Source organism: Mus musculus, chromosome 3 (genome assembly GCF_000001635.26).
Source record: "Mus musculus strain C57BL/6J chromosome 3, GRCm38.p6 C57BL/6J".
NCBI lineage: Eukaryota > Metazoa > Chordata > Mammalia > Rodentia > Muridae > Mus > Mus musculus.
Genome location: NC_000069.6, coordinates 54,354,748 through 54,377,096, shown reverse-complemented (window position 1 = coordinate 54,377,096; position 22,349 = coordinate 54,354,748). Strand labels below are relative to the sequence as shown.

The following is a 22,349-nucleotide window of genomic DNA, read 5'->3' as shown; positions in this document are numbered from 1 at the left end:
AACAACAACAACAACAACAACAACCCACAAAACAACCCAAGCTCATTTTGAGCAGTCTATCAGCGTGTTTAATCTTTACAGACCTGCTGGATAGAGGAGTTTGTCCACGACGTGGATGACACCATTTGTCGTCATGATGTCAGATTCTTTGGACTTCAACTCATTCACTAGAAGCGTTTCGTTTACCTTTCAAAATAAGGGGTGATGGTAAGGAGAAACCGTGTGTAGACCATTTAATGATCATAAGCACTTCATAAACTCCTTCTAGCAACTTACTCCTTTCAGATAGATTTTGCTTCCCTGTGTGGTCTTCAGGATATTAGTGACTCCGGGTTCGAATCCCTTTCCAATATAAACCCCTGGGGTCAGGTGATAAAGAATGATGTTTTGGAGAGCATTTTTATCCCCTGCAGAAAAGACAGATATTGATTTAATAATGTGTTGCTTCTCTGACATTTTGATACAAGATCTAAGGAATAAAACATTACACTGTCTCTTTTTCCTCTTCTGTTTTTTTTTTTTTTTTCACAAGGTCAACATTTTCTCACCGATTCCAATGCCTTATCAAAACATTAGTCATTTCAATCAATTCAAACTGTGCCCATTAGTCTTGAAAATAAAACAGTTCCCCTTTATACCATACAATTGTATGTTTTTCAATAAATTAGTATGACAGTAAGCAATTTGTGAATAATATTAACGAATGGCTCTCCTCACATCCCACGTAGGATAATGGAAACCAAAGTCAGTTAAGGAAACCACTTTGCCATTCACTGTCCCTCACCAATCAGAATCTGCCATTCACGGTCACTCACCAATCAGAATCTGCCATTCACGGTCACTCACCAATCAGAATCTGCCATTCACCAATCAGAATCTGCCATTCACTGCCCCTCACCAATCAGAATCTGCCATTCATGGTCACTCACCAATCAGAAGCTCCCTTTCTTCGCTAGTCATTCCCTTGAAGGCATCATTGGTTGGTGCAAACAAGGTCCAATCTCCGGGCTGTGTCAGGAGATCTTTCAAATCTGCAGCTTCAAGGAGGCTGAGGAAGATGCTAAGCACAGAGAATATGCATTTAGTTTGACATAAGAGTTAGATTTAGATTCACTTAACCATGTACAGCGCAGGGTGGAATCCACATATTATTGAAACAGCGAGAAATCACTGACACATTTTTTGTAGGTGCAATTTCCCTGTTAAAGATTTATAATGGGGAAAGGACTGAAATATATAATTTGAATTTCTCCACCTTCGCTTTTCTTATAAAAGCATCAAAGTCACATTTTCTGTGACACAAAGCCCTTGTTTCATTTCATATTTTATTGAAAAATCTTTTTTTTATTACCATGTACACAAGAATAAGAAAAATCTCAAGGAGTAAATCAGATTATTAGATTTTTTTTTCTACCCACCAAATCATACTATGATACCCCAGGAACAAACCAAATATCATTGAAACGTGTTAATTTTAAAATATTTGCATGATTTTTCAATTTAATTTTAATTTTCAACTTAATTTTTATTTAGAATTACATTAGTGAGTACTGTATTCATATCATTTCCATCCCCCATCTCCCCTCTATTTATTCCTGTGTTGCTGTCCCCACACTTAAAATTCATGACCTCCTGTTCTTTAATTACTGTCACACACACACACACACACACACACACACACACACACACACACACAGAGCCTAATGAGTCCATTTACTGTTGCTGATATATGCGTGTGTGTTTAGGGCTGGCATGGGGTTAGATGTCCCGTTAGGGGGCTCTTCACTGGAGAAGGCTGATTCTCCTTCCCTCACCAGCCATTAATTGCCTGTAATTCCCAATCTACGGATACTGTCTTGTGAATGTTTTCGTCTTGGGTGTCAGGGTCGTGTTGTGGGTGTATCATTGGAGTGAGCAATACAGGCACAGGTGGTAGGCTTACCTAAAGCGCTTGTCTTGCCGCAGCTTGTCGTGCAGGGATTTCTCTGCTGGTTGGATGATTTCTCGGAATATGTGAATGGCACCATTCCTTCCCTGCTTGCTTCCTCTCACCATGCATGAGTTTTCTATGCAGATAGCCTAGCAGTGGGAGGAAAGACCAATGATGCCCCTTTGTGTGTTTGATGGGAGGTAGCCCTTCCAGGAGGTCACTAGAGTAACTAGGCCAGAGAAGGCAGTTTCTTCTCTCTTGTTTGTAATGTCTTGAACATTTGACTGTGCATTTCTCATCTGGTCCTGCCTCCAGCCCAGCCACGTTATGCATCAGGCTTCTGCATTCTGTCAGCAGACTGCAGACTTTGCATAGAATTCTAATTCTGTTTTTTCCCCATCATCCTGTTCCATGTTTAGCTACTCTTTATGCTAATATTAGCTATAAATATTCCAGAATTCAGTGAGTCATATAATATTAACATTCATTAAATTTTCTTGACTGTAAGACCAATCAATTATATGTCTAATCCTTAATTTAATTCCACTTTTAAAAACTTGATGTATGCCTATGCTTTATTTAATATGTGCACATGTATAATTTAATGATTTCAGATGTCTAATATAAAGAATAATAAAGTACATGCATATATCACTGTATTCATATGTATAATTCAATGTGTATATATGTGTTGTTTAATATATATATGTATAATTTAATATATGTACACATATAATTAGAAGTGAAGCTCACTTTCTGAATTATTTGAAACGTGTGCCTTGCTATCCTGAAGCCTTAGTAAAGAGCTAGCTACCACCTGCCACTTCCATTTCTAGGCAATGCTTCCCTCCCCATGAAGCCTTTTAGCTGCATCCATGTGGAGACAGGGTGGGGTATGTGGAACAGTCAGAGGATGGATGGGGAGGGGCGGGGAATGGAATATGGAGTATAAAAAAATGAATTACAAATAAAATTAATTTTTAAAAAAATCAGTCCTATAAAATACAAAGTATTCTATGAGGCAAATGCTTACGCTATGGGGAATCTTCTGGGATTTAAATGAGTATTTCAGAACATAGTTTCTTGTTAACTGGGACAAATGCTAGTTATCTGCGATTCACAGCACATTGGTACTCTCTCCTAAGTTCCTTCTGCTGAGATGTCTTTATCTCTGATCATATGGACAGTTAATTTTACAATTGCATTTGCATGTGTGTGAGGAATATTCTTAGTGACAATTCTTTGACCAGCATATGCCATGTGACTCTCAGACCACTGTAGATGGATGTTAGTTTCGAGTCTGATTCACCTACCGTCCGATACACAAAGACTCGGAGTTGTTTGCCTCCAATGGTTTCCAGTATCTGTCCATTGTAGAGGTCGCTAAGGCCAACTTTTACTTTCAATATGTGATTTTGCAGAATTAGCTTAAGAAGGCGTTGGTCCATGCTCAGAGTGTCATCTGTGAATAAATTTATTAGGGAGGAATATTATCACCTACAGAGAGCATGGCAGGAGAAGAAACTTGGATGTCTCTAATGCTATTCAAGCAAGTGTACCCCTCACTCACATCATGAAAGAGTCAGTTAGACACCCAAAGCCAACATGGCCATCTGTCAGTACACACTGACCTATCACCCCACCCTTATTGGCAAACAATAACTTCATCTACATAGGGACCGTTTACTTTCATGGTGGTCATTGGCAAAATCTAAACCTTTATAGTGTACCAATATTTTTCTGGCAGGTGTCCATTAGTCACATGGGTGACTGTTGATGAGTCACATGTAAGTTCATACTTACTACTGGCTAAGGGATCAAAGCACACAGACTCCGAATGTGTCATAGATCCAGAACACATGCTCATTATCATTCTAAGGGGAATACTGTATTTCTAGAAGTTCTAATCTCTCTAATTAATCATTTTATATATTACAACTTAGTATTTAAAAATATTAAAAATTTGACTTTTGTTCACTAAACACTTCCTCCTCATATGCCTGTGAAATAAGGTTTTAGAACCAGATCTTACCATATACCCTAAATATTGTCAGTGAGTACCAATAACTAGATGACACAAACATACTTCACATCATGGTCCCAAGTAACCGTCTCTTGATTTTCTACATTTATAACTTGACCCCGGTATCTTCTAGATCACCAAATCTAACCAACATTTTCTAAAATATCTATTATTTCTTGTTGAGAATAATCAAGGGGGAAGAAAGGAAGAAGGGAGTGGGAACAGAACCCAGCACGTACCAGAGAACGCATTGTTCACAGGTGCTAATAAGGTGTACTCTCCATCTGGCTTCAGAGAGGATGCCAAGCCTAATTGGGCTACCAGGTCGGTGAAAGTGGTTTGCTGTTTTCCAGCCAGCTCAATAACTTGTTTGGCTGTAAAATAAACAGTTCCCATTTCAACAATGTCCTCATTGTTACGATCCCTCTCCCAGCGTTCATAAATCAGTGCCTGGCTCTTTTCTACTCTTGTAAGCTATTTACTTGAGTGTCAATGCAGTAAAACACCCCCTTCCCTTCCTTATTATGAAGGTTCTAGTTTTCACGTGGGGGGTTTGATCAGTTCAAATCACTTTGGAGGCAGTTTTTTCTCTGTCGTCCTAGTGTAGTTTTCGTGAACATTACTCAACTTTCAGCCCGTTCTACATTGTGAGTGGCAAGTCCTTTCTTTTACTTAATGTTTACCATCAGTTTGTCATCTTTCTGTTGCCAAGCAATACACTAGCAGTGTGAAAAACCCTTTATAAATACTAGATGCTGGGCCAAGGTCCTGCATGGGCTGTGCATGGCTGCCCAGGCTTTGGAGTTAGCACTTAGTGAGCGCACAGACAGTTTGCTGTTTGTTCTTTGAGCTATGCATTAGATCTTCATGGATTTGCTCTCCAGATACCTTAACTGGTAAGGGGAATGGTGGCTGGGCTCTGCTCACCAGAATCAGGAATGAGGACTTCATCAATCAGGTGGATGACACCATTCTTAGTCACAATGTCTTTCTTGTTCACCATCTTGATTCCGTTAATGGAGATACTGTCCCCTTCGCACCCTATCTCAATAGTGTTTCCTTCCATGGTCTCAAACACGGCTCCTCCAGTGATGGCCTCAGAGCACTGGAGGGTATTTAGGATGTGGTACTTCATGAGAGCTGGGGAGAGAAGGGGTGGAAAAATCAAACTTATTCTTTGCAACATCAGGAGGACAAAAAGGAATGAAAAGAGAAAAAGGAGAAGCCTTTGAGCAGTTTATGAAATTACCCGTTAGTCATGACTCTTATAAAACACTCAAATAGAATGTTGTATTAACTACTTCCAAAAGACTGGTCATGATTGAGAATATAGTTTTAGAACCTGAGGGCAAGGCAGGCCATTTTCCCCAGACAACATTAGAAAATGCAGACAGTTTCATGAAAAGCACCTGGGGGAATCTCTCTGACCCTTGATATTATATTGAGGCTTACATCTTCAACGCTTGTCGGCTTAATTTGGAGATTGAGTGTATAAAATTAGTTAGCACAAGGCAAAGACTATTTGGCTCTTGAAAGGGAGGTTGGAAAAGATCCAAGTACATTTGAGAATCGATATGTAGTGGCTAAAAGAACCATATAACTTTCTCAGTTCAGCATAAAATTAGAGCTGAAAAGTATTGTATAATAGGCATTCCATATTAAAACCACTCCCAAAATTACTCCCCCACACTTGATTAATTTTCCTTTTTGATTTTAAAAAAGATTTATTTATTTTGTTTTATAAGTGTGAGTGTTTGCCTGAATGTATGTTCACACACCATATACATGTCTGGTGCCTACAGAAGCTAGAAGAGAGAATCCTATTCCTTGGAATCCTGCAGTGTGCTGGGAATTGATCGCAGGACCTCTGTAGGAGCAGCCAGCAGTCTTAAGTGCTGAGCCATCCCCCTGGCTCCTTACACCCTTTCATCACATCTGTAACTGATTTGCTTGGAAACAACACAAATGACTGCAGCCTCACAGCTGTTTTTGTTAACAGTGATACTTGCCTATTCTTCCAATCCTTTGCATGATGTTTTCTAGAGCACCTCACATTAAATGCTTTTGGTCTTTCCTATCACAGCTCTCATCATTGACAATGACTGGTCTTTTTCCATTGCCTCCATCCTAAGTCTCTGGGAGAATTCTGGGAGAGGAAGACATTTTCTTACCTTCAGAAGCCACTTTGTCTCCCATGATCCTTTCTAGGACACCTCGTGGCAGTTTCTCGAAAGCTTCATTGGTGGGAGCAAAGAGCGTGAAGTGACCATCTCTTCCAAGGGACTCCAAGAGGTCAGAGGTGATGGCGGCTGCCTGAAACACAGAGGACTTTTAGAGGATGGCATGGCAAATCCAAAGGAAACTTGTCACACACTTGGCCTAGTGTGTCAGGAGGGAGTTCACAGCTTCACCAGAGACATCTGCTCTTGTTAGATGGTTAAAATTATACTTTTTGGCCCAACTAATTCTCCTCAAACCATTGGCTAGAATGGAAAGTCTGCCAGTGTTTATCCGCCTGTAGCAAAATCCAACAACATGCATAGTCATTGAACCAACATGTTCTAAAGATTCCAATCATAGTGTAGCCACACAAAGAGCCTTTCTTTATCAATCATGTTTAAACATGTACTATTACTATATGTGGGATGGTCTCTCATTTGTGAAATAGAAATGGTTATTTCATTGAATATATTGGTGCAGTTTGCCAGATCTGTTGAGTAGCATTTTCTGACAGTCTACAGATCTTGTCAGGGGAAGGAAGCGTTTCAGTGACTTAGAGGATTCTGCCACGGTTCTTACTCTAAATGATGAAAGGTCGTCTTCTGCTTCAAGGAAGTCTTGGATGGAGGTACCAATTTGTGTCAGGACACGGTCAATGACATGGACGACACCATTTGTGGCAATCTGGTTCCCATGGATGACTCGAGCACAGTTCACAGTGACAACCTGCAATCATGTGAAAGAAGTCACATCTAGTCATTGACTGCTAAGACAGGAAGGCGATTTCCACCTTCCCATTTGTACTAGTTGGTGTGGTGTAAGGCATTACATGCTGAGTGCCTATGCTGGGGATCTAGTAGGTATAATGTAAGAAGCCTGCATGCTGAGTGCTGATGCTCTCGATTAAGGCTTGAACATTGTTTAAGAGAAAACAGAACTGTTTAGAACACCAGTCAGTCAAAAGCATTTCTGGAAATCCAAATAATTTTCTTCATTTGAGTAATTTATATTTACTTTTATTCTTGAATATAAACAGTTACAGACTATCTCTGATGTAGACCAGAGTCTTGTGTAAAGAATTCAAATTAGCTCTGAAATGAATTCTGAGAGAGGAATGAAAATCACCATTGCAAAACTGTCATGAGGTCTACTGAACAATAAATAGTACTGCCTCCTCTCTGGAGCTTTATTTTCATCTCTGGAAATTTTAATGTCGAACAAAAAAACTCCTGATGTCCTACTGGCAACTTGCCATAGTCTTACTAATACAAAGACACAAGAAGCTCAAGGAGCATGCTATGCAGAGAGCGAGTAGAGGGCAGCCATCAATCACCCTGCTGATGGTGCACTTCACTGTCTGTAAGAACCTGCTCAACACACATTGCCCCTAACTGCCAATCAGTCTGTCTTTAAGAGTTGGATTGAAATTTTACATGGACAGGGTGTTTTTCTTCTTAATCATAATACAAGCATTGACCTCACATGGACAAACATTATATCCTTCCTGTGAACAATTTCTGCTCAAGGGAGCAGATAAAATTTTTAAAAAAAAGTGACTCAAAAATAGAAATTTTATAAATGAATGAATAAATAAATAGATAAGTTCTTACCCCATTGGGATAATGGTTAATAAAAAGCCCCAGATTGTTGTACATTGAAGGAATAACCATGCCGTGTTTCAGGTCCTTGGTTAACATTCTCTTATTAACCATGTGGCTGTGTAAGGCATTCAGTAGCTCAACATTGACATTGTTCTCCAGTCCTCTGCGAATGTCCTAGGAAGAATGAAATAAGAGTTAATCTGCTGTGGTTTGCTATGGAAGTCTTCTCTATGACATATTTTCACTTGTGTGTGTGCGCATGTCTGTATACACTATGTGTGTGAGAGTGTGTGGAGGAGACTGGCACCTGTTCCAGGTGGTTGTGAGCTGCTAACGTGGGTGCTGGGAACCAAACTTGGCTCCTTTGCAAGCATTCCTAACTGTTGGGTCAGCTCTCCAAACCCCTGTTTCTACTCTTTTGTGACCTTCCTGTTACATTATCACTTGTTCATAGAAAACTGACAAAAATAAGAGAATTATATTATTTCAATTGACTGAGGAATTTTGGAATTCCAAGGTGTCACTGGAGGGTTCCAAATCTGATAGAATGCTTGGATAATTTTAGGGCAAAAAAAAAAAGCCTTTTAAATATATTTACGAAGAGACAATCTTCATTTATGTAGCCATATCATATGTTGAAGAAGTAGTATTAATGTGCAGATTAGAATCACTGGGCTTCCTAGGGAAACCAGTACCAATCCCACAGCTTTCATAGTTGCACACACTAAGGCAAGAGGCAAAGTTTTTAAGGTGCGGGCAATGGGCAGGCTACAGTTCTGGGAGGAAATATCTAACTTTTACCACTAATGTGAGGATGCCCAGGCGTGGTCTGAAGGAACCTGGAGGGGCTGAGGTGCAGAGCAGATGAGGGTCCATGACTCAGCATTAACACAGCAAAGCTACAGGACACTGTGCCTGAGAGGCTTCGCTGAGCCACCCTTGACATTGTGGGTTCATCTCCACACGAGCATAGTGTAGAAACACATTTCTCTACTAGTTATGTAAAGCCGGAAATTAAGGGATCCTTCCTTCATAGGTTACTCTGTCATGAATTAGTCTGTTCATAAAATCAAATATTGTTTATAACACTTGGTTTAAATATACAGAGATAGACATCTACTATTCTGACAATCTTGGAACAGCAATCTATGTGGCATGTGGCATGTGGCATGTATGTATAAATAAGTAAGTATAAACTATTTATTATAGCTTCTCATTTAATGCAACTATGTTTATAGCTATGTTATTTACAAACTATAATAAAATACAGCTATTGTAATATAGTTCCTAATAGATTTTTAAATATAGGTAGGCATTTTAACTTGCCTTTCTAATGGACATGCTATCTGAAATGGCATATATTTTCTTACAGCAAAGAAGGTAAGAGAAGAGGAATAAAATACTCTACCACCACCACCACCACCACTACTACTACTACTACTACTACTAAATATTCTTTCAGTTCATTGATCTTCCCATTAAAGAGATTGTTTCCTATGACAGAGTGAACACATGCCACTGTCCCAATGACACTTTTAAAAATGTTTTCAAGTATACAATAGAGAAATATTAAATGTTCTTGGATTGTTCATAAGTTGATCAATTAACATGAAAATGGCAGCATCCCACAGTAAGTGCCTCAGAGAGCGAAAAGGCTGAATTACAGAATCCAGGTTCTCCCAAGCCTCGTTACTCGGCGCGAAGTACGTGTATGACCCTTTTCCTTCAATCTCTTCTCTCAGCTTCGAGACATCGGAGTAGTGCTGAGTGGTAGTGGCTCCCACAATGCCCAGCGTGCCATAAACATGGTCAATAGGCATCACTGAAAGAGTCAGAATCGAACAAATGCTTAGAAGTTGATTTCCAGAATGTTCCTTCACAATCATTCAAACTTTACCTACTCACCAATATATTGAACTGCTCAATTTAAGCAGTAAGAGCCCAGGAATCACCTATTTTGCACAAATACACAAAATGTGCATTTTGAGTATTATATAATAAAGCTCTATTCACGCCAGTATTTCTTATATTCTTGGCGTTAAGGAAGTGAGTTTTAAAATATCAAACTGAAGTAGCATTTAGTAAATCCTGCCACCTCACTAATAGTTCAGTCAGCATTTTTAGAGAATATAACTAGTTATTTTGCCAAAAGACAAGGTGTTTCTTGCCTTCATTGAGACTGGCAAGGATAACGTGTGCGCGGCAATGCTGAGTCAAGTCTCTGAGCAGCAGGTTAGGTTTATACCTATAATTGTTATGGTTCTTGGTCCCTAAAGCAATAGATGGACATGGCTCTCTCCATTTTGATTTAAGGAAAACATATCTACTACTTTTAGAAGGTTGTCCTGGAGCCAACCTGATGCCAATCTGAAAAGATAGATCTAGCACTCTGCAGGCTGCCTGCTTTTCAGATGCCGTTGATTTTAAAATTAGAGTCATTTGGAACTAGCCATAAAGTAAATGACTACTTTAGTGAATTCCCTGAGACAATTATTAGATTAAATCATAAAGCAAAATAACACCAATAAGGTTAAATTTAATAAGGTTTCAGGGCAAGTCCATGCCTACATTGAACAAAACACATCCTAGAGTAAACTGAGCCCAACAGTTTTCATGGGAGAAAGCCTGTGGTATAACAAGACCTCATCACCAACAGCATTAACCAAGCACTGGGTCTCAGCAAGTGAGGTCCTCGATAGCCTTTCAGCTGCTCAGGCCTGTGTGCGTTGCTGACACCAGCTTAGCTCCTCATTCTGAACATAATACTATGCCAGGGACTGTCTATGGGTTGGTGTCCATGACAGTAAGTGCTTTAGAGTTTATGTGCAATTAGAGGGGAGGACCTATGTCCAAGAGGAGATCCTTCTGTTGTGGAGAAGGAACCTGGAGATGGGTGATGATTGGAATTGCATATCCAGAGGAAATGAAAAAGCAACTTCTTTTATTGGCAAAATTAGGGGCAATCACATTGCAAAGCGAGGGCCGTTACACATTCAGAGCTGGTGAGCTAGAGATGTTGCCTTCGTAAGTAGATGCCCTGCTTGTAAATGAGCTCAAAGAAGAGGATCTGAGCTAGTTTCAATTAGACTCCATGTTAGTATCTAGTACCATCAGATCCCTGTGTGTGAGAAGAGCCGTCTAATATTTCACCATTATGGTAAGCATGTGATTAGCACAAAAGCATGAAGAATTTTCTTAGGTTTATGATTGTTCCAAACCCGTGCATACACACACCTGTACACTCATGCACATGTGCACACCCACACATTCATGCATGCACACACTGTTGGTGTGCTGAACTGGTTCCTCACAGAGGAAAAGCTCCCATGTACAATCCAGAAATGTAGATTTTACCTGCGGGGCAGCCTTTCATCCCTTCCATTCTCATATAGCCAGGGCAGCATTCATATAGCACAGTGCTGCATAGAGGGGGGGAAATTTCAATATTAAAAGAGAGAACTGCAAACCATGTACTTTCACATAAGATGAGCAGAATATTAATTATTCCTATAATGTGCTAAGATTGTAGAAGCCATCTTTTGTTTCTACCCTATAGATACCAGATAGTTATGCAAGTTTGATTTTTCTCTGCACCCTTGAGGCAGTGGGGGGAAAGTCCTGGATCTTGGTACTGAAGGATGGAGTTTAGTGTGCATTTTCTCTGTATACTAGACAGATGTACTTAAACAATGTTCTTGATATAGCAGAATTCAGTCTTCCAACAGTATAATACGGGAAGAGCAATGATAATATCAAAATACAAATAGTTGTGAATACCGAAAGATTGTCTTTAGGATAACTGTGTTAGCTCTAAATACCAGCAAAATGCTCATTGGTGTATGGTACCTTGAAACTAGAAATATACTAGCCCACTTTAATGTATGAAATCCTATCTCATGTAAAATTGTTAGTATGGATTATAGATTTCTCTAGTGTTTACATACATACACATGATATACTTTGATCAGTTTATTCATTTTTACCCTCTTCTGTCTTATTTCATCGCTCCCCCCCACATGCGACAGTGTCTCATGAGACCAGACTGACCTTGAGCTCCCTATGAACTTAAGGATGACCCTGAACCCCTGATTCTCTATGGTGAAAGCCATCAGAGTGGATTTATGTGGTGTTGGGGATCAAACCCAGGGCTCTGTGCATTTGGGGAAAGCAGTCAACCAAGTAAGCTCTATTTATAACTAAGATACAGAGTTACTTTTAAAAATTATCATCATTTATTATTCATTAATTTATCAATTATTGTTATTAATTTAACTGTTCTATACAAATTTAAACTTTCCTATTTTGTTTTAGCTTCTTTTTTTGTAATGTCAAAGAGTTGTCTCAACTGAAACAAGGGAACTGCGTGTGACCCCAATGCAAATCTTCATTTGCCCCCCTTGTGACAATTATACTTCTTTGTAGAAATTAATTGAATGTTCTTGTGAATTTGATTTAAGCACATTGTAAACAATAAACATAAGATATGTCTATAGGAAGAGACCTGAAGATCAATAAGATGAGAACAGGACACTGTGTTTATGAGACAAATGTCTACACCAAACATTAATACAATCTGATAATCAGCTCTGAAGCAGAAAAAGTCATGCTGGGGAAGGGGCGAGCTTGCAGAACAGTGGCCTGGGACCTCAGCTGAGAAGTGGACAATGTGTTTATCTGAGGGGATGTTTCAAATACAACAAAAACGTTTAGGTTTTGTTCACAGAAAGCACATATGCTACACACAAATCCATTTTTCTATATGGCCAGGAAGTCACATAAAGCAAGAAAAAAGCATAATAATTGCTCTGCACAGCTTGGAGGTGGGGAATTTGCCCTCACTATCTGAGTAGTAACAAAAATGTCACAGAAAGCCAACTGAACATGTCACTTGCACCAACAGGGAGCCTGTGGAATGCTTTATGGAAGGGATTCTACATTACTATAAACAGTGCCTTAAACCTAAGCCTAGGGATGCTGATGCCTTCTTGAGACCTGGCCTGTTTCTTTCTAGTAAATTCCCAATGTCGCTGATTAACCAGAAGACAACTTAAAAAGCTGCATGACACAGAAGATGCTGGCAAGGACGTGTCAGGAAGGGAGTGGAGGGCAAGCCAGGCTTCCTCCCTGTCCATTCCATTGGTTTCTTTGCTTAGTTGAGGTTAGCATTTGTATTTGTCTCAGTGAAGAGATGTAAATGTGATTTTGAAATGGAAGCAACTGGAGGAAATTTTGCCAAGGGTACATTGTTAAAGTTTTGGTAAAATGTCTGGCTACCAGCACAACTTTTGGTTAATGGAAAACAAGAGACTCGACTTTGGTTGTGTGACAACTTTGGCATCTCTAATATAGTTACATTGTGAAAATAAGATGACTTTAACTTCCAGAAAGAACATGAAAATACTTTCCTTAAACACTCAACATAGGAAGATCACTGACTTCCCAAGCTTAAATAGTTCTGCATTGAGTGTTTGTCCCAATGGCACGAGGATAGAAATTGTCTTTCTATGTATGTATGTATGTATGTATGTATGTATGTATGTATGTATGTATTTAAAGGTTTCTCACTTTGGAGCTCAAGGTATCCTAGAGGTTGTAGAGGTTGGGGCAGTCTTCTTGCCTCAGCCTCTTTAGAGGGTACATGAAGTTCACCATGGTATCTTAAGTACATATTCAGATCCTCCAGTCCTCAAGGCTACCTCATAGAGGATCAGGTTGATGGCAGCAAGGGGCCCTTCCATTATTTTCAACACTGGGATGACATGAGCTATCCTACCTTTGAGACAGCACCCTCTTTGTAAAATGATAAATTGGGCAAGTGATTAACTTTTATAGACCTAGTGTTCTTATTTTTCTTACCAATAGCTATAGTGAAATAAATCAACAAACATGTCTACTACATCGTCAATCATGTTTTCCATCTCTAAGTTGATCAGTGAAATATACAGCAGAACCATGGGAGAATCATCCTTTTAGCTACAGGAATATTCGACCAAGTGATGGGCTTCACTGTCACTGTAATGGTTTCCTGGGGATCAGGCAGCCTGTGGAAAGTGCAACATCTTTCTCACTTTGTGCTTAGTGAAAATTCAGGGGTGAAGTGGAATCTTTATCATGATGTCTAAATGACTGGAGAAACATCTATTTGGGCTTTTACAATTTGACATTTCATATCAATTTGTTCTCCTTGATTCTGAGTGTGTGTGTGTGTGTGTGTGTGTGTGTGTGTGTGTGTGTGTGTGTATAGATATAAGACAAGCAAATGAAACACAGAGTGTATTAGGATCTCTTAAGACAGAAGAGGACAAAACAACAAAGAGTGTACAATGAGTAGAGACCACATTTTTTTTTTTTCACATAGATTCAGGACATATCACATGGTCACAGGGCCTGCTTTGGCCTCTTCAGCTTATGCACTTAGAGAGAAATCTACTCTTATAACAGTGGTGTTGAGAGGGAGCTTCTCTGCCTGTGCATGTGCCTTGCTTTAAAAACACATGAGTTTGGACAGTATCTTCAACTGGGGTGTGTGCCCAAGAAGAGGCAAATACCATCCTGTAGGCTCTTCAAACTTTCAATAAAGAAAAGGGTGAGACTCACGTTTTCTTCCCGCAGATAGCACCTTGATACCAGTTCTTACAGGAGCTGAAGTATTTCTTTTTGGTGCCCAGAATTTGCTGGAGGGCACAGACGTTTGGGCTGGAGATAGAGAGGGAGGAGGGCGAGGAAAAAAAGAGTTAATTGCTATGGCACCTGCCTCTTCCCAATTACAGGTCAGGTGACTGAAAGAAATGTTTGGGTGAAGTCCTGACATTCCAAGATGAGATCTCAACTTTGTATAAAGCTAACTCCTGTCCCAGTTCTATTGAGCTGCTGGCAAAAGCAGAAGTCTAAGAAAGATAGGAAGAGGAGGGAGAAGAGGAAAAAGGGAGGGGTATAGGAGGGAGGAGAGGATGTAGGGAGGGGAGGGGTGAGGAGAAGGGAAAAGGGAAGGGGGAGGAAGGGGAAGGCAGGGAAGACCACTGTATACTTGAGACTTATACCAGTATTTCAAAAAGTTAACCTGGCAGGGATATTTTAACAGAATTAGACTTAACAGAGTTTAGATTTATGTACAAACTACTGTTAATAGAGAAAAATTCCATTATTTTAAAACTAAGCATTTATTCATTTGGGAGATGGGTAGCTTCAGGATTTTTCTCGACAGCAGGAGACTGATGGTAAAGGACACAGGTTTTACTTCACACTCTGCTGTGTGACTCCCTAGGTGCTTACAGAAGTAGATTGGTGTTAAAAGTAACTTTTGAACAATGCCTTTACACAAATGAAATTTGTTTCTTTAAAGAGAACAAGTAAGAGTATCCTTCTCTATTGCAATTTTAAGCTTGCTTTCTCTTAAAGGGATGGAAATTCTACTCCACTGCTAAGCAGACTGCTCTGAGAACTCAGAAAAATGAAAATCCCCCTAAGGCTTAGGGAGGAATGCCAAGAGTCTCATGCAAAGTGTGCAGATGTTTGCTTGAGTTACTAAGATGTTTCTAATAACTTTTGAAAATCCTACATTTATCCTAGAAGATTAAAAAAATACTCCAAAAAGCCCAGAGTTAAATTTTCACATACAAAACAAAGGAAATTTGCACTGATATCTTGCAGGACATCTTAAAACCTTTGACATGATACCATTAAAGAGCAGACACTCTGATTTTGAAAACCATATTCTGCAGTAATGGAAAGAAATAAAATGCCAAGTAAACTGAATTAGTAAGGATTACCAAACTGTATTTCGTTAATTACATTAAAATTAACAACCCACATCAATTAAAAATACTTGCTATGTTGATAGCACTTCTTATGAGTTTAAGGCATATATATGTCATAGTAACTGTATATCTATCTACATCTATATATGTATATTTATAGAAGACCCATAATTGTTTCTTTTCCTATTACCTTGCAATAAGTAAAACAGCTCCCCTGTGGTGCATTTACAAGGAACTTCACGCATATTTCTAGAACAAGCTAAGTGAGACATAAAGATAAAACAAGCCAGGGACTTACCCCTGATCCCGACCCCTGATGCGGCTGTGAGCCAGGACCTTGTCATAGTAACTGTTGGCATTTGCAGGGTTAATATCACACAGGAACAGCAGCAGCAGAGCATATAAGGGCAGGAGAGGAACCATCTTCAGCCCTGAGCTCCGTCCAGGAAGAGATCTGGCCTGTGCTCTGGAGAGCTGAGTTTATATAGCTCTGGGCTGTGGGAGGGAGCAAGGCTGTGGGAGGGGGCGCTGGGCCAACCTGAAGCTTGCGATGGCCTTACAGAAGCACCAGCAGCCCTGGGCTGTCCCTGGAAATCTCCTGGGTTCTGAGCAATCTGAACTCTGTCTCCTATTTGTTTTCAATCATGGTGAGCCCGTTTTTCACTTCTATAGGTTTACATTGCGAAAAGAGCTGATTCTGAGTTTAGGGATCTCTCTGCCTTCTGTCTCTGCCACCACACTCTGTGTCTCTGAGCTCAGTTACTTTCCTGGTTTGATCTGATTGCACTTAAATCACTCCACAGCAGAACACGGAGAAGAGAAATCACAGGGGCATTTAACCCAAATCCTGGATAGATGTACAATGCATTTAAAGTGTGATTTCCACAGCTTATGTGGAAGAGACACATGCCCCTTGAAGTCCTATGAAACTGGGGCCATGTCTTTTCAACTCATAATGAGTATAGAGGGTTAAGTAACAAAGATCTACTTTGGGAGAATTTCTCTAACTTTTGAAATATATCTATCTATCTATCTATCTATCTATCTATCTATCTATCTATCTTTCTCACAATTTTACTTTTTTTTGTTTTCCATTACACACACACTGCATACTCTGATAAGCCCTGGAAACAAGTATTACTAATCCAGAAATAATGTGGCAATTAAATGCATATTAAGAAACAGGGTTGCTGCCAAGAGTATCCTTCTGCTTTCTGTAAGAACAACTGTACTCTCTTGGAGTTGAACCTCAGCATTCTTAGCTGAGGGAAGACACTTTGTTTTTTTGTTTTTTTGTTTTTTGTTTGTTTTTTAGGTCTTCACACATGACCAGATATGAGATGCAGAGAAACCTTTCGATGAAGAAGCTGCGAAGATACGAAGCTTCAGTTGGCAAGGAATGGAAACAGCCATCAGTCTCTGTGAATGCACACATTTTAAAGCATCTCTAGAGAGGGGGGTGTTTTCTGTGCTGTGTTGTGAAGCCCCCCCCCATACCCATTTATGGGTGTCAGTATTGTTTTCCCACTGACAAGGCAAAGACACTGTGGCTGTTTTACAGTTGGAAAAGTTGAAGGGAGGCCACATTAGTCCAGAGAGAATTCCTTATCTGGAGAGATGTGTAAGCTTCCCATGAGAAGTTTCCTTTCAGTGTTAAAATAATCCTGCAACTAACAGCTAATTTATTAAGTACACAGCCAAACAACACAGTTTGAAGATGAGTCAGAGGCCTCTGTCACTTCTGAAATTTTGGTATTAAAGGATTGAAAGTGTATAAAACTATCTCTGGAGAACTGGGAGAGAAGCTATCATGGAAAGTAAACTATGTTCCTTCCAGGGCACTTGTGTGATAGAAATCTAATCTCTTATTTATATTTATCTAAATGAAACTATTCTAACTTTAACTGCCTCTTTTTCTTGTTTGCTTTATAAATAGTTTTTGCTACTCTTAGTTTGTACAAATGGTGGGCTGTCCGTAACTGCTCAATGAAAAGGCAGCCGTATCTCATGCACATAAGGTCTATCTGATATCAACCAACTGGCTGTTAGAATGTTTATTGATGAGGTTACTGCAGTATTCTGACAAGCAGCACACATTCACTGTTTGGCACAAGGCAAAGCATACTCTCGTATGACAAAAAGGCACCCTGAAACCCCCTTTTTATAGTGTCCAATAATAGAAATCTGAAATCGTTCCACTCTGAGCATCATGTTTGAGACTTACCAAACTCTCATCAAGTCAACAAATGCCAACCCTTCGAAAATATTTACCAATTAGGATCAGTAATGACATCAGGGAGGTCTTCAAAAAAAAAAAAAAAAAAAAAAAAAAGAGCCGGAGACACACAGATCACCCATAAATCTTGAGAAGAACGAGAGTAGAGATTTTAGGTAAAGATGAAGAAATCAGAGTGCTTGAGAAACAGAGGCCAGGTCAGAAGAGTGATGCTGTATGTTAATTGTTGGAAGAAAGTCCAAAGCTAAAGTCTGGCTCTGAGCCAGTTTGGGGACGGCTGAGAAAAGGAAGGCAGTTTTGAAACTGAGAAGGGAAGCTAGCTGAAGTTGTAGAAGAGACTGGGAAAAAAATCCCCGGAAGGGCACACTCTCTTCCGGGGCTCTCATCAAAAGTCGCTCTCCACACAGGGCCCTTTCTCTTCAGCTCTGTGAAACTATGCTGACACTACTGACCCCTGCAATTTTCCTACCAGTCGGGAAGATGACGGAAATCATGAAAATGAAGTCCGACTTTCCAGGGCTGCAAAGTCTGACCCAGAGATGTAAGTCATTACTGAGAAAGAAATGGTTCATTATGTAGCTGAAGAGAGATAGTGTGTCTGAGAAACAGGGCCGTTTCTCTCTAGCCGCGGCATGCTGATTTATAGGCAGTTCTCTGTTATCTGGCCTCGGGAGACCATGAGGTCATTACACTGCCACGCTTACTCACCACTGTGAAACCAACCTCAAACTCCAGCAGTCCCTGGGACTCCTCGCGGACTCTGCACTCTGTAAGCCTGTGCACACAAACCATAAGCAGGATGCCCTTGGTCTTGATTGTATCACTAATTTTAAAATGCTTCTATATTAACATGCGGTCCATAGGTTGCCATGGCACATGAGCTCAAAAGTTGCTTACATATAGAATAAATAATACATGTAACTCTTATAACCCAGCCAAGCCTTGGAGTCAACCCTGCACCTTCTTAGGAAAAGTGCTTCTCACTACCTCCGCACCCGATCTGTGTCTCCACTAGCTTTCTCTAGTCCTGTAAATGGAAACTCTATGCAAGACTCGGTGATCTTTAGTGTCTTTGACTGAGGCCACTTTAAAAAAAAAAAAAAGATTGTTAGCTTGAAAGAATTTAAATCAAGAATCATGTACTAATTTCCATCTTTAAAATGTTGTGTATACATGAAATAAAATTGAGTATCACCAGCCAGCCTACAGAGGTCAAGAAGGTGAGCTATAGGTTTGGATATTCAGATTGGTAGATTGTAAAGGCTACCTTTATGGAGTGGGGTTTCTGAAGCATTCTTTTCAGTACAATATTTCCATAGCTTTCCACTAGTGTCCCCCAACACAGCCTGTAGTGACACAGGAACGACAACGGAACAATACTCAGGGAAAGGTGGGGTTCTCTGCACACCAGAATAGGAACCATGGTCTCTTGGCTGTTAACTGTGAAAGAAGCAGGGCAGAAGACTTTGGGGCGATGGAGGGTGGAGTGGTGTTTTCTCCCCCTCCTTGGACTCTGCCTTGGAAAGCCTTTTATGCAATGGGTCATTCCCCTATTGAGGAGTCAGCCATGTAAGCTTCACCCTCACTGAACTGAATGCATTTGCGCATTTAAAACAGAATGTATTTTTGTATTGTTGCCTTCTACTTTGTATTTCTCTAGAGACATCTAGTGGAGAAAGTGTGGTATACAAATGTGCTTAGAATCACTGGAAATGTCTGTCACATTTTGATTAAACTGATACATTGAAATTCATAGAAAACAACTTAATTTCAGAATGCCAGCCAAGTAGGAATTAGCAGTCTCTTCCAAGAAGTCTCCCCCAGGCTCATGCAGAAGGGACTAATGTGTGCTCTCAAATCTGGATGAAGAGGGAAAGGTATGGGAATGGTTGGAAATAGATTGCTTCGCTTTCTGAGTCGTTTTTTTTTTTTTCTACACTGGCTGACACATGAAAAGAAAGCATGACTATGTGTGTGCACACACATATGCTGTTACACACGTGTGTGCCTATACATAGAAGCCAAAGACATTGTGTGTCTTCCTCACTGTCCACCTTAGTTTATTCTTTAAGAATTTTGCATCACCCTGAGTGAGGTAACACAATCACAAAAGAACTCAAATAATATGTACTCACTGATAAGTGGATATTAGCCCAGAAACTTAATATAGTGAGATATAAGGTACAATTTGCAAAACACATGAAACTGAAGAATAACGAAGACCAAAGTGTGGACACTTTGTCCCTTCTTAGAATTGGAAACAATCACCCATGGAAGGAGTTACAGAGACAAAGTTTGGAGCTGAGACAAAAGGATGGACCATCAAGAGACTGCCATATCCAGGGATCCATCCCATAATTAGCCTCCAAATGATGACACCATTGCATACACTAGCAAGCATTTGGTGCAAGGACCGTAATATAGCCGTCTCTTGTGAGACTAGGCCGGGTCCTAACAAACACAGAAGTGGATGCTCACAGTCAACTATTGGATGGATCACAGGGCCCCCAATGGAGGAGCTAAAGAGATCTGCAACCCTGTAGGTGCAACATTATGAACTAATCAGTACCCCGGAGCTCTTGACTCTAGCTGCATATGTATCAAAAGATGGCCTAGTCGGCCATCACTGGAAAGAGAGGCCCACTGGACAGGCAAACTTTATATGCCCCAGTACAGGGGAACGCCAGGGCCAAAAAATGGGAATGGGTGGGTAGAGGAGTGGGGGGGAGTGTGTGAGAGGCTTTTGGGATAGCATTGGAAATGCAATTGAGGAAAATATGTAATAAAAAAAATAAGAGAAAAAAATTAAAAAAAAGAATTTTACAAAAATAAAAACAGTGCATTTTGGATCATATACCCTACTTTACTGTTTACTGCCTTCTAACTCTTCCCAGACCCCATCCCACTCTCAACTTCATGTCCTACTATTTATTAATCTATCTATCTATCTATCTATCTATCTATCAATCAATCATCTATCTATCTAAGTCCCAAGTTGGTGTTATGGTGTTAAAGTGTGCTCATGTGTGAATCCATCCACTGGAGCATGGCAATTGCTCCCATGGGCACATCTTGCCAGGCCAGTCATTACTGTAGTTCATAGGGTCCACACCCAGGTAAGCCTTTTGGTGACTTCTTTCCCCCAGCACCCTACATGAGGTTCCCATATGAGGTTCCAAAATCTTGTATTGTTTGGGGTGGGGCGGACCCCTGACCACCAACTTGAAAAGATGTATTCCACATCTGTCATTGGGCTTTCAGCTTGGTGAACTGTGGCTTCTGAGAGAAACATTAGCTCCCATGTATGGTAACCTCACTTTAACTCTCCTCCACCCTCTCTCTATGTATGTATGTGTATATATAAACATACATATGTGTGTATAATATTATGAAGCTTACACAATAGTCTATACTACATATAGATAATAGTCTAAGATACATGTGTACATATACATACATGTGACACACTTATACAATAGTAGGTGTCTACATGGCCTTTTCATACATCCCTTATATTGTTCATTCCTTCCAATCCCTCCTCTACACTACCCTTCTATTCCCCATCCATTTGAACCTATCTGCTCCTTATTCTCTTCCTCCTTTTAGTATTTGCTTCTTTTCTTCTAGCTTCCCCCGCCATGGAGCTTTTCTAGGTTCCTGGCCTCTGCGGGTATTCTCTGTTAAGCAGACAGAGATCTAAAGAAGCAGAACTGGGTTCACGCAGGACAGGGGAATCCGGTGTTTATCTTTCTGGCGCTGGGCTACTTTGTTCTATATAACCATTTCTACTTTCACTTATCTAAGTTTGGGGCATGGGATTTCTCCCTGAGCCCAGAGCACATTGCTTGGGTATGATGAGGACGGTGTGCTAGGATTATAGATGTGTACCATCATGCTAGGCCATTTACCTTGTACTGGAGCTCAACGCCAGGTTCTCACACTTCCAAGAAAACTTACGCTTTACCAACTGAGCTTCTCTTAGACCCTGGCTAGTGTTTTCTTAAACAGACAATTCCGACATTGCTCATCCCCACATTCACAGTCTGTGCCCTCTTTGGCACTCTTGATATTGTCCACATCAAGTCATTTGTCTTCAAAGCCAAGAGTCTGATCATCTGCTCCATCCACAGTGGCTTCTGGTATTCCTCCAGCCAGACACTAAGATGAAGGGAGAATGGATGCTATAATAAAATTAACTTACTAGAATACTGCTGTCTGCTTTGACACTTTTAGTGTGCTCAAATCTTGATCAGAATTAAGATAAACCCACAGTGTGGTTATTGTCCTCTTCCCTCGTGAGCTTTTTCTCTTACACAGTGTGTTCTAGGGTCCCATCTCACCCTTCTACTTAGGCATACATGCTTTTTCTGTATTTATCTGTTCAAAAATTAATGTCAACCATATATCTGTGACACCTGCCACACGTGTATGTATGACACATAGCTCCAAGATGTGAGAGGAAAGGTGTGATTTTTAAGCTTCTTGAATCTGGATTTTTGTGTTTAACATCAGAATCTCCAGCTCCATTAATTTTTCTATGAATTATGTAATTTTGGTTTTCTTTATGCCTAAATAAAGCCTC

At 40.1% G+C, this 22,349-nt stretch overlaps 1 protein-coding gene and 1 long non-coding RNA gene across 7 annotated transcripts in view; one reads left to right on the top strand and one right to left on the bottom strand.

The window, feature by feature from the left end:
* Nucleotides 1-17,830, bottom strand: part of Postn (periostin, osteoblast specific factor) — a 31,775-nt gene extending 13,945 nt beyond the window's left edge. For 5 of the 6 annotated variants that reach the window (NM_001198765.1, NM_001313898.1, NM_015784.3 and 2 more), the window contains exons 1-14: nucleotides 15,830-15,990; nucleotides 14,372-14,470; nucleotides 11,129-11,193; nucleotides 9,439-9,596; nucleotides 7,784-7,948; nucleotides 6,753-6,899; nucleotides 6,125-6,266; nucleotides 4,881-5,093; nucleotides 4,193-4,327; nucleotides 3,244-3,392; nucleotides 1,943-2,079; nucleotides 930-1,060; nucleotides 277-407; nucleotides 84-186 (exon numbers count right to left, since the gene is read on the bottom strand). In NM_001198765.1, the coding sequence (NP_001185694.1) occupies nucleotides 84-186; nucleotides 277-407; nucleotides 930-1,060; nucleotides 1,943-2,079; nucleotides 3,244-3,392; nucleotides 4,193-4,327; nucleotides 4,881-5,093; nucleotides 6,125-6,266; nucleotides 6,753-6,899; nucleotides 7,784-7,948; nucleotides 9,439-9,596; nucleotides 11,129-11,193; nucleotides 14,372-14,470; nucleotides 15,830-15,954 (1,900 nt within the window). In that variant the 5' untranslated portion in view covers nucleotides 15,955-15,990. Of the gene's footprint in view, nucleotides 1-83; nucleotides 187-276; nucleotides 408-929; nucleotides 1,061-1,942; nucleotides 2,080-3,243; nucleotides 3,393-4,192; nucleotides 4,328-4,880; nucleotides 5,094-6,124; nucleotides 6,267-6,752; nucleotides 6,900-7,783; nucleotides 7,949-9,438; nucleotides 9,597-11,128; nucleotides 11,194-14,371; nucleotides 14,471-15,829; nucleotides 16,027-17,755 lie in introns of those variants that run through there. The other variant, NM_001368678.1, reaches the window with a different exon arrangement.
* Gm31095 lies at nucleotides 16,026-17,435 on the top strand. Its single transcript, XR_375670.3, has 2 exons — nucleotides 16,026-16,178; nucleotides 16,847-17,435. It is a non-coding gene; the product is annotated as a predicted gene, 31095 (long non-coding RNA).
* Nucleotides 17,831-22,349: the final 4,519 nt, after the last annotated feature.